We start from the raw sequence: 13162 nt of genomic DNA, 5'->3' as shown, positions 1-13162 counted from the left end.
GGAGATCGCGGAGTCCTCACAGATCCTCAACGAGATCGAGACGGCGTCACAGGAGGCGACGGTCACGGTCCCGCACTGATTCCTCCGGGACCAGAACCTACTCACCGACCTTGTCGGAATCACCGGGGATGAGAGTAACGCCGGTGGACGACATCAGCACATTCCAGGATGTTCTCCTGAGGTGTGCAGCTAAATTGGGTATCACGGTGGCGGTGCCTACTCCAACGACATCCGTGATTTTCGAGACACTGCATAAAAACCACCTGTCTCGACCTTTACTACCCCTAGTGCCAGGGCTGGTAGAGCCGGCAGAGGAGTTGTTTCTCACCCCTGCGGTGACGAAGGCCGCTCCCTCGCGGCTCCTTAAGAAGTACAGGGCCCCGGATGCAGACCTGGCCTTTCTTCGGATGGATCCTACTCCGGATTCTGTCATAGTGACGGCGGCTAGGAAGCAACATGCCACCTCCCCGTCCTCTACTGTACCTCTGGATAAGGAGAGCCGATGGATCGACTCGGCAGGCAGATAGGTCTGTGGGACGGCCTCTATAGCTATGAGGGTGGCCATTGCTGCAGCTTTGCTAGGGCGGTACGATCGTCCCCTATGGTAGTCCCTACAGCAATTTACTGAGTTCCTTCCCCGGGAGAAGAAAGAGGACTTTCAAGAGATCCTGAAGGAGGGGATGCTGGTGTCGAACCAGCTCATCAGTGCGGCTGCGGATACGTCTCTTCTGGCTGACCACGGGTACTGCCATGGTGTCAACCAGCGGCGCCACGCGTGGCTTCGGCTTATGTCACTCAAGCCGGAAGCTCAGCAGCGGGTGGCCAATCTGCCTTTCTCGGGTGAAACCCTGTTTGGCAAACATGCGGATGACGAAATGGCCCGCATGAAGGCGGAGGCTGACACCCTGACGGCGGTCGGGTTGGAAAAGCCCAAAGAGAAGAAGGCCTACCGCTCGTTCCAGAGACGGTTCAGGACTCAAGGCCGAGGGCGAGGACAGACTTCGGGACAGCAGCAGCAACAGCAGCAGCAGTAGTTCCGGAAGCCTTTCCAGAGGAGCCAGAAGGGTAGAGGCGGCCAGCAGTCCGCCGAGGCGAACAAAGGCCCAGCTGGGTCTCGACCCTGAGCGGTTACTTCCCCTACATCCATTACCCGCTCCGGTGGGGGGGAGCGTTCAATTTTTTCTGGAAGAGTGGAGAAAAATTACTCAGGACAAGTCGATGCTGAATATTGTTTGCAATGGATACAGTCTTCGGTTCACCAGCCCGCCTCCATCAATTCCACCGGTCAGCTCGCAGTTTCAACTGCGCGAGCTCCAGGCGGAGGCCGATATCCTGTTAAGGAAAAGGGCTATAGAAGACGTACCTCTTTCTCAAAGAGGAAGTGGTCTGTACTCCTGGTTCGCAAGAAGGACAAGAACTAGTTCAGGCCCATTCTGGATCTGCGGCAAGCAAACAAGTGGATTTGCAGAGAGAAGTTTTGCATGCTGTCGTTGCATCAGATTTATCCTCAGCTGCAACAGGGAGACTGGCTATGTGCTATAGACCTACAGGATGCGTACTTCCATGTGCCCATTGCACACAAACACAGGAAGTTCCTGCGATTCCAAGTCGGCGCCAATCATTATCAATACACAGTACTGCCATTCGGGCTGAAGTCTGCGCCCAGAACATTTTCGAAGTGCATGGCGGTGGTAGCGGCACACCTGAGGAAGAACAAGGTGTTTGTCTACCCGTACCTGGACGATTGGTCGATCAAGGCCTCCTCCTTCTCGGAAGCTCAAAAGCACTGCCAGAAGACGTGTGTTCTCTTGAACAAGTTGGGGTTGCACATCAACATGTCCAAGTCTGTCCCGACTCCGGTCCAGTGCATACAGTACTTGGGAGCCTCCATCAATACGCTGTCAGCAAGCGTGTCTCCTTCGGAGGAGAGACGATTATCACTCCTTCGGAAGGCTCAGGCTCTTCTGACCACTCCATCTACGACAGTGAGGACGGTGTCTTCTCTACTGGGATTGATGGCCTCTTGTATCTTCCTCACACCACACGCACGGCTGCACATGAGACCATTGCAGGAGTGCTTGGAGGATCAGTGGGATCAGAGGAAACGATCTTGGGACGACAGGATACGACTGTCTCTGCATGCTCTTCAGTCTCTGCAGTGGTGGTGTTCGGCGGAGAATCTCCTAAGAGGGGTTCCCTTCCACAAGGACATTCCCACGCAGACTATCGTGACAGATGCGTCTCTCCACGGCTGGGGGGCGCACTCCGGAGGTTTACAAATTCAAGAGACGTGGTCCCCGACGGAGTCCACGTACCACATCAATTTCCTGGAACTCAGAGCTGTTCACTTGGCACTGAAGGCCTTTCATTCGTCCTTCCGGACCAACTCTCTGCTTGTTCAGACGGTCAATACGACCACAATGTATTACCTCAACAAGCAGGGGGGGTCGAGATCGCGCACTCTGTCGCAGGCGGCACAGGCGATCTGGCACTGGCTTCTGGCCAGTGGACTGACGATAACGACTACCCATCTGCCAGGTGTGCAGAATGTTCAGGCAGACGCACAGAGCAGACTGATTCAGGAAAACCACGAATGGGTCATAAACGACGAAGTACTAGGAGAAGTCTTCGCAAGGTGGGGGACTCCAGACGTAGATCTGTTCGCCACCGCCGAAAACAGCAAATGCTGAGACTTCACCTCCAGGTACTACCAGCCGGGGACGCTGAGGAATGCGTTATGGACCAACTGGTTGAACAGCTTTCTGTACGCTTTTCCACCCATTCCCCTGATTCCGGCGGTGCTCATCAAGCTGTCCCAGTCCAGGGCGCGGATGATCCTGATTGCGCTGGAATGGCCCAGGCAGTGGTGGTTCACGGACCTGCTTCACTGGTCTCTCCTTCCTCACATACGGCTGCCGTGCAGGCCGAACCTTCTCACGAAGTTCGGGGGGCAGATGTTGGACCCCAACCTCTCGTCTTTGAGTTTGGCGGCATGGCGCCTGAGATAGTGCAATATGGCCATTTGAATCTACCTGAAGATTGCATGGACATACTGAAGGAGGCTAAGCGACCTTCCACTAGGACTTCTTATGCTTACAAGTGGAAGAGGTTTTGCATCTGGTGCAAGTCCAAGAACTATGACCCAACGACGTGTAAGGAAGATGTCATCCATCCGTATCTTCTACATCTGGCGCAGTCTGGCCTTAATGTCCATTCCATTAAGGTTCATCTTGCTGCGCTGACTGCCTACAGGAAATGCCCTTCACAGACTTCCTTCTTTCGGATCCCTGTGATCAAAGATTTTTTGGAAGGCTTGAAGAAAGTGTTCCCTCCTTTCCGGCTTCCTTCGCCTTCATGGGAATTGAATGTGGTGCTGTCCAGATTGATGAAGGAGCCTTTTGAACCTATTCATTAGGCTTCGTTGCAGCACCTGTCCTGGAAGGCGGCGTTCCTCGTGGCCATTACATCGGCCCGCACGGCTAGTGAAATTCAGGCGTTGTGTTGCCAAGAACCTTATACTGTATTTCATGCTGCTAAGGTTGTTATGCGTACTCACCCTAAATTTCTTCCAAAGGTATATCTGATTTTCATGTTAACCAGACCATAATTTTACCTACGTTTTTTCAGAATCCTTCCTCTCCAGCGGAAAGGTCCCTGCATTCCCTGGATGTTAGGAGGGTGTTGAAATTTTATCTGGATAAAACCAAGGATATTCGTAGGTCAGACCAATTGTTTATCAATTATGGATCAGTCAGGACGGGTCTTGCTACCTCTAAACAGTCCATCTCGAGGTGGATTGTGTCCTGTATACAATTGTGTTACCAAAAGGCTAATAAGACCTTTGGGGGTAAACCGAAGGCTCATTCCACCAGGGGCAAAGCTGCCACGACTGCTTTGCTCCGTAATGTTTCGATTGCAGAAATCTGCAAGGCGGCCACTTGGAAGTCGGTCCATACCTTTGCTAAGCATTACTGCCTGGACACTGATGCCAGGGCAGACGCTCAGGTTGGGCAGGCTTCGCTGCGAAATCTGTTCGCACAGTAGTGGTGTTATTTCTCTTTTCTCCACCGCCGCTTTGGTCTGGGAATGGGCTTGCCATTCTATTCACTAGGTTATGACTATACACAGAGATCCCCTACTACAGAAGGAGTAGTGTCTGTCCTGTAACTCCAGTTCTGTAGTAGGGGTATCTCTGTTATAGTCATAAGCGCCCGCCCTCCTCCCCGGTGGAGAGAGATATTCATGTAAGAAATGCTACAGGTCTGTCGTGTTACGCCTTCAAAAAGAACTGAAAGTAAAAGGGACCTGCAGTGCATTCTGGGATACTGTGAGACTTCTGGAAAGTACTCTTAAAGGCACAGTATCCTATTCTGAGCCACATAATGGCAACCTATAGGGCTTGTCTGTCCACTTCTTCCTCTCTATCATTCCAGAGGGTTTTGCTGTTGAAGGCAACGTTTTTCTCTTAGAAAACCCTGGACAGGCTGTGCTGTTTGTGGATTTTGGTGGAATTTCTAGTCGAAGTACTGGACAGTGTAGCCTGTGGATATAGGCTGCATTATCTGTCTTTAAATTCTCTCTTAAGTGTCGATGCAGTTCTGCATGTTTTGACAGCTTAAGAGATTATTTTTGATTGCTCCGGGGTCCATGCACATGGGCGGGACTATTCACTAGATTATGACTATAACAGAGATACCCCTACTACAGAACTGGAGTTACAGGACAGAAACTACTCCATCTCCCCTTTTGCAAGCCTTTTGTTCACTTTGCGTTACGCATCCAGGTACTTTGTTGGGAACTTTGTCGCATTTACCATCAACTTGAACTAAGCAACTTGAATCCTCTTTTAAGTAATCTTAAAGTGTAGTATTGTGGATTTTTGTTGTTTTGGGTCTTGTGTTTAAGGCTATATAAAGAATACGTATTTTTATAAAACCTGTGTTGTGTCCATCTTTGGTGTTTTCACTGTATTACTGTGTATATTCACAAATGCTTAACACACTGCCTCTGAGATAAGCCTGTCTGCTTGTGCCAAGCTACCAAGGGGGTGAGCAGGGGTTATTAACCGCTACCGCGCTAGCGGGTTTTCCTGCTGTGCGCTGAAATTTAAAAATCGCGCGGTTTGTGACAAAGCCAGCTCGTCAGCCGCGTAGCGCAGGTAACGCCCATGACGAGCTGGCTTTGTCATCCGCATGGAAGGGGTTAAGGAGTGTAATCCCCTTATCCTGACTTAGAAGTAAGGGTCCCTATTTGGACAAAGGCGAATACCATTGCCAACTAGAGACCCCCAGATCTAACATATATGTTCAGTACTCCTCATACCCTGACGTGCACCGATGCCACTCCTGGGTCCCAGCTTGTGTGAGGATTCTCTTGTTCATAGATATAGATAGATAGATAGATAGATAGATAGATAGATAGATAGAGATTTTTACACATATATACTCACTAGGAAAAACAAAGCTTAAAGTAATGTTATAGCTAGGTGTGGAAATTTGAGTTACAACGTAACATTTTGAACATACAAACCACTGCCCTGCAGAGTGGACCCAGGCCTTGGAATACCCTATAAAGGTTTCCAGAAATGCATGTTTCAAAAACATACAGTTGAATATCCTACACCGTGCATATCTCACACCAGATAAACTGCACCAGTACTATCCGGACACACAATTCAAATGCCCCCGATGTCAGACACCAGAGGCGAACTTCAGACACATGTTCTGGGACTGCCCATCCCTGCAACGATACTGGGACAAAATACATCACACACTCCAAACAATAGTAAACCTGTTACTCATTACCACATGGGAGGCATGGGCCTTCGGAATCTACAGGAAGAAAACGTCTGAAAAACTACAGTGGGATTAGCATCCCTAGCTATCCTCCTAGCAAAAAGAAACATAGCCATGCACTGGAGAGCCCCCACTGGACCCCCAGAAGCAGCTTGGATAGGAGCGGTGAACAAATGGGGGGGCAGCGGAGGAAGAGACCTTGAGCGAGGAAGAGGTGAAAGGCACACGCAAACACCCAATCTCTATGGAATGGGCGCAATTATTAATACAATTTAAACAAGAGACGACAACAGAGGAGGCACCTGAGCCGACACAACCCCCACCCCGCAACCCTTCTCAACACCCCAGTTCACAGGCCTCAATGTCCACCGAGTAACAGACCCATGAGAGATGAAGTGTAATCATACTTGGAGGAATAGAACCTAAATGATGATGATGTACTATAATTGTAGTTGATGTGTAACAATTACATATGGGATGATTGACCTGTGACTTGTATGACGTCCCACATGGGAATCTGAAAAGAGAAAGCCTAATAAAAAGATTTAAACAAAAAAAACACTTACAAACCACTGCCCTGCACAGTTTTCGCATCAATGTTTTCATGGAAGATGTCATGAGTGATGTAATATGTGAGGTAATTTAAAGTAGCAGTGCATGGAAAGGCCGCAAGTTATAACCTTAGGGCAGGAATTAGTTACTAGATCTAACTATAACTATATATTTCAGTGGTATTGTACATTTAAAACATTACATTGTCACTGAAATTTCATCTAACTATAACGTTACTGTAACCTTTGTTTTTTTCATTAAATGAAAGTTTTTTTTTAACATAAAGTAATATTTTGTACTATACGTAAAGCCAACCATCCAACTCTGCAGCCAGGCCCGGCTTCCAGCATCACACTGTGCATGTCCTTTGACCATGTGTGGCTAGAGGTTGGCTGCAGGGCCTGTCTTGCAGACAGGCTCTGTGGCCATCCCCCCCTGCAGGCAGCCCACGGTGTGCACAGACTTTGGCCGTGCATGGCGAGAGTTTGGCTGCAGTGCCAGGCCCTGCGGCCAACCTAGCCAAAGGCAGCCAGCCCCACTGCAGGCTTCCAACCCCACACCGAGCACAGACTTTGGCATGCGTGGCCTAGTGTTGGCTTTTGTGCTCTGGTGGTCTCCAACCCCCAGGGCCAAAATGTATATAAATATATAAATGGCAGGTGGGGTCAGCCCCTCCCTGACCCTTTGTTGGCCAAAGGGACCCCCATCCTCCAGGGCCAAATTCCAGTAAGAAGAATAGGGGGGCCACACACACCATCTTCAAAAGGTAAAAATAAATGGCAAGTCACCATGTTTTTTTTTTTTTACTGTTTTCCACCGATTTATGGTTCCGCTGCGAATCACGGCAGTTTAAAAAAAAATGTTTTTTGCCCCTGGCTTAGAGTGTCAGGGTATCCCTACCTTGCCTCCTTATATTTTGTGTTCAGGACTCGGGACTGAGTTCCGAGTCCTAAGATAGCTACCCATTTTCATGGTTGATGGGGTGATAGCCAATCAAATCTCAGCAGGAGATCTCCTGGTCCGCTGAGCCTCTGCAGCGTGAAATATGCAATGTTTTTGAGCATTAATTGCTCAAATTCTATCAAACTGATTTACACCAAATTGCAAAAAGCACTCTTTCTGAACTAGGACCTGCCTCTCTGCCAAATATATTCTAAATGCATTCAGGGGTTTTGTCTGTAGCTGTGTCTAAACTTCCTATGGAAAAGTGAAAGGGGAAAAAGTGTTTTGGGACCCCCTCTTATTCTCAGCCCCCGCTTGACAGATGCCCCTGAAACTTTCCATGTGCAAACTTGGAAAAAGTAACACTTTTTTGTAGAGTTTTGCGTAGATTCACCAAACAATCTTGAAGATATAAGTAAACCAAAAAATCATTTCCTAAATATAACTACAAAATAGAAGTGCCACTGACACTTTACTTTAGATATAAATTTCACTAAAGCATGCAAGATGAAGAGGGGGGTCTAGTGTCTCACTTGGTTGTGAGTGCTCTAAAGTTTTCAGTCCACGTCCAATTTTGTTTTACCACAATTCATTTTTCTCTTCCCATGCACTACTCTTCACCTTCTGAGTAGGCATCATCAAAAGTGCCAGTGGTCATGGTCCTGATGAATGCCTTTGAGCAGTTGACTTTCTTATGGGCAGAAACATATCGACTAACACAAGGCCATGAAGAGTTGCTAATGGTTTTCCATTGGACCGAAACATGTTGGCTAATACAAGGCATTGAAAGGTTGCCAATAACCCCTCTTTTTATTGATGTAGGTTGGTGAGAAAGTGATATACAACTAACCAATATATAGTTTTTAACTGTTGAATGTCTTCCTCTCCCTCATTAAATATCCAGCTGTTCTAATCTAAATTATTGGTTCACAAGAGCTCAAGAATAGTCCACCTCAGGCAAAAAAATCATGTCTTTAGTGACGACCATCACACTGATCAAACCTGTCCAGCACTTGTGGGTAGGTCCCTCGTGACATCCCTTTAGCCATGACACATTTGCTTCACATAGCAGTCTATATGTTGTAAAATGTTGGTTATGAAACTAGTCTTGGGAGAACTTAACACACCTTGCAAGTGAGTTGCCGCTTTCTCCTCCTCCTCGTTGTTTTAGAAAATGATTCAGTCTATGACATATAGATTTGTGGTAAAAGGCTCTGGTCACTGATGCGCAGGCATACAGCAGATCGACAAACGCCAGTACTTCAGGTCTCTCCAATGCCTCTCCGTGCATTGACCCTACATTCATCATCGAGGGCACAGTGTAACATAGTAATAAAAACAGAATGCTAAAGATGCAAGCATGAATCAAGTTTCAATTTGCACCAACGCACTGAAAACATGGAACTGTAGTGTCTGCTTAGCTTATGTGTAGGACATTATATTCAAAAGCAGCTTCTGGCCCTGCCACACATTATATACTGTGTTCCTCAAATGGGAGTAGACAAAGCATAATGCATACAAGATTGACTGAAGCTGCAGATTGAAACATTAGTCGGTTAACTATTTCTAACAGTTCAGTTGTTTGAAGGTTAGTTCAGTGACTTGTGGTCTTCTGAGCTGGTGAGTTACTCATTGTGACTGAAAAACACTTAATTATTTTTCGTTGTTGTCTGATGGATTTGAAAAATGTGTTACCATATTTTGTACTAAATAAGAACATTCGGTTTAGTACATTTAATTGATCTTTACTGTTATTTAGGGAAACGCAACTTACGGTGATGTGCAACTGGGAAACTCCACAACGTATATGTCTAAAGACTGCGATGCAAATGCTCCTGAAGGTGAATTGATCTCAGATCTCTTATGCGAACGTTTTCTTAGATGCAGTCTGCACCTATATTTGGCAATGGATGAATTCGCTAACTCACCTATCATATTTGTCCTCAAGCTGTTAATTTTCCACTAATAGGATACACATTTATGGTTGTCGTGTAATTATCACACATCAGAGAGATAAAATTGATTAACATTGTTGTACTTGAAAATCGGTACCCATTCTATTTAATTTGGTATCTAGAAGAACTAGTCCATTTTAGCAGACGTCTACATGGGATATGTCATTAGATTAAAATATTTTTGGCCTGCATGACGTGCCACAAAATCAATCTATCAATTATGTGATTAAGTGAAATGGTCGGCACTGGTGAATGTATAATGAAGAAGAATTAAAACAATGAGGTATTGTATCCCAAATCAACCTTGTTTTTATCATTAATGGAAGCGGTATACTTTTTCAAAGTGCTTTAATGTTTGTGAGCCTTCCTCTTTATACTTGAATTTCTCGTGACTTGGCACATCTCGGAACTCCAGAAGCAGGTCATTGGGACAGCCTGATGAGCCATGGTGCCTACAGCATTTTTGATAGAAATATTATGGTGATCATTTGTAACTAAACTCATCTCCCTCTAGACTTTCCTCTACTGCGTATCACACTATCTCTAGATTTATGATGTGCAAATTATGTGTGAGAACCACTGATTAAAATGCACTTTATATTTTTTAAGGGGTACTAATATAATGGGTCCCAGTGCAGAACAGGTGCCACCCTTGGTTCCATGTTTTTAAGACCAAAATAATGGAATGCTCTCTTTTAGATGTACTAGTTATAAAGCACCGTTAAACCTGATGCAAAAAGTAAAGTGGTTTCGGTCAAACCATGTGATTTGGGTTTACCTGGAATTGCAGAATCTCTTAAGATTCTATCTTTCAAAAATTCTTATGTTAAACATAAACCATCTTCTAGGGAAAAAACAATCATAGGAGCAGTCTTAATTTCCCCAGCAACTCCCTTCAAAATAATAGTCTGTTTTTTTTTAAATCTTGGTGCTGATTAATGTTCTGGTTTTCAGGGACCCATTGTTCTATCGAGAGGCCCTCTCTAGTGCATACACCTGCTTGTCGTTTTTAGCCTTGGCAATATGAGGTTTAGACGAACCAAATTTTAATCGTTTGACCAGGAAAACCAGTCTATGACTCCATATTCATCTAGTGTTTCCTGTCCCAGCTTATGTGAAGCCTTCTAATTTTCCATCCTGAAAACATTGCCTAGGCGGCATTTAATCCTTATACTCGGTCCCATTATTTCATGCATATTATGCTGGCAGTTGAGTAGGTTTTTTTTGGAATGCATATTTAAATAACATTAACCTAGACGCATGGGGAAGGGAGTGCCTAGTATGAAAGACAAATAAATTGACCACCTTAAAAGTTTCAGAAGGACATAACTGATACATGAACCAATAGCACTGAAAAAGATAAGTTTCTATTTTTACGTTAATGCTGGCGGCACTGAGCTTGTATGCTATTTAATGCACTAAAGGCAGCCATTTCTGATAGGAATGTGGAATAAAAACAATTTCATCCTCTTAAGCTGAAAGCAGTGATGGAAGGTAAAACCCGTTTTTACTTACCCTCGACCTGCAATAATAGCTTATTTGGAGTTAGGCATTGGAAGGACATATTTCCCAAGCTAAGCAATACTTTTCAGGTTGGACTTTAAGTGTTATGCTTTATGTTTGCAATGTTTTTGTTTACTTAGTTTGAATGCTATAGTGATGTGTTCATAACATTCATAGAGTTGCTGCTGAGGAAAGCTAAGCTATATATGAACATGATTGTATATTACATTTGTGGTGATTGGGCGAACTATCTTTATTGGCATTTATATCATATGTATAAAGTGTCGAGCATAGGCATTCATCTGAAGCATCTTGATATTAAGTAAACAGTCAAGTTTTTATCCATATCGCTAACAAGCAGATAGCTTTCACCTTACTCATTAATAAGCTACATATATAATGCACCATCCTCAGATAATAATTCTTCTGCCAAAACAAGAGAATAACTTTTACCCTCCTTAACTATCCCCTCCCTCTACCGTGTTGGTGTGCTAGTGCAACATCCTCCGTGTTTTCCACCTTGATGCCTATCATATTTTCTCACATGTCCTGTCCTACTCCTGGTCATCTCCCCCCACGGGATCCACAAGTTGGTCAGAGTTATCTGGGCCTGGATCAGTGGGTGCTGGTGAACTTCTCATATCCAGTTTAGTTATTGCCCAAGCTCGTAGGTACTCCTCCAACTTTTCATCTTGTCTGAGTTGTTTAATTCGAACTGCCTCTGCAGTTGCCCATTCTCAGACATCTGTCATTCATGCCCCTGTCTTTGGTGGGCTGGGACTCAACAAAGATATGGCGATTCACAGCTTTCCTAGTACGAGTGCCAGCATTGCAAATTTCCTGCTTAGGTTATTTTTCTTGGGAGTAGGTAGTAAGCCTAATAACACTGTGCGGCTATCTTTAGGTACCTCCCAACCCGTGGCTTTTTTTAGCTTGTTTAGAATTTCAGTCCAATAGCGGCCTAGAACAGGGCAGGACCACACCATATGAAATAAATCTGCGTCTGAGGCTCTACATCGAGGACACTCACTCGAGCAGTTCGGATATATTCTGCTTATTATTTTGGTAAGGTAAGTTTGATGAATGAAACTATACTGAAGTAATTTGAACTTCGCGTTCAAACTCATGCCTTTAACCCCTTCATGTACTCTAATCCATTCCTATGTCGTTAGGGAGTCTCCCATGGCTTCATTCCATCGTGCTTGGAAGGAAAGTACATTAACTGTCAAGTCGTCCCAGCTCTCTCGGTATAAATGAGAGATGAAGCGACTTCCCTGTGCCATATAGAGCATCACTTGGAGAACGTTTGTTGTAGCAGGCTCCTCTGGGAAAAAGGTCCACAATTCACGGGCCACCCAGGCAATTCTCCCATACTGCAGAAAGGTGGCCTCCGCATTTTCGCATGTAAGAAACTGTTTATTTTCAAAGAGTTCTTCCATTGTTAGTGGATAATATATGGGCAGGCGGGTGGGACCCTTGCACCCCTTAGCAGAAACTCTGGTAAAGAATTCCCTCCGTAAGTACCCTCAAGGAGGCGTTTCTCCCAATTATTGTGTTAGTCTAACTAATGAATCACGTGTTGCCATTAGGATTCCAAATAATGCAATTCCAGACATGGCACCTCCAAAGCTCCTTCCCACCACGTTCTCTGCAATGTCATCAGGCTGACCCGTTTACGTTTATAGCACCATAACAATTCAATTAACAGACTATGTTGTACCTCATATAGACATCAGGGTAAAATAATAATTTTTGTAATTGCAATCCTGCCCATACGGGACAGCGGTAACTCCAGCCAGAAACGCACCAAATCGCATATTTCTTCCACTACCCTTCCAATATTGAGCTCCAGGTATCTTTCGGGTGTCTGTGCCAGTTTAAACCCCAAGTATTTCGGTTCGACTGTCGCCCATGAGAGTCCTTCAGCAGGTAATATATCAGTCGGTCTTCTTGTCAACCGTTCAATTGGAACCAGCTTGGACTTAGTGGGGTTTGTTTTTAATCTGGACACGTCCCCGAATGTCTGCAATACATCTAGTAATAAAGGGACTGCCTGTGTCGGTTGCCAGATATACACCAAGGTATCGTCGGCATACATAGAGACCACGTGGTTGGTGTCTCCTAGTTGAATCCCCCACCTACCCTTTTGTTCCCTCAATGTCGCCACTAAAGGTTCCATCACTGCCGCAAATAGCAGCGGCACCCCTGTCTAGTACCCTGCATCAGTGCAAAGGTCTTCGAGGTCATATGTGCAAGTCAGACCCTAGCATGAGGGTTCGTATACAGCAATTGTAACCATTTAAGGAACCCTTTGTTCCACTCCATTACTCGATGGACCACCCTCGTATAGGACTAGTACACTAAATCAAAAGCTTGTTGAATGTCAAGCAGCGCCAAAGCATGGTCCTCCCTTTC

The 13162-nt window shown here is 45.4% G+C and overlaps 1 protein-coding gene across 1 annotated transcript in view; it reads left to right on the top strand.

Annotated features, from left to right (window-relative positions):
* Positions 1–13162, top strand: part of LMBRD1 (LMBR1 domain containing 1) — an 890221-nt gene that overhangs the window by 601881 nt on the left and 275178 nt on the right. The window contains exon 14 of the mRNA XM_078648011.1: positions 9049–9130. Coding sequence (XP_078504137.1) covers positions 9049–9130 — 82 coding nt within the window. The remainder of the gene's footprint in view (positions 1–9048; positions 9131–13162) is intronic.

Source organism: Lissotriton helveticus, chromosome 6 (genome assembly GCF_964261635.1).
Source record: "Lissotriton helveticus chromosome 6, aLisHel1.1, whole genome shotgun sequence".
NCBI lineage: Eukaryota > Metazoa > Chordata > Amphibia > Caudata > Salamandridae > Lissotriton > Lissotriton helveticus.
This window is presented reverse-complemented; position numbering and strand designations above follow the sequence as displayed.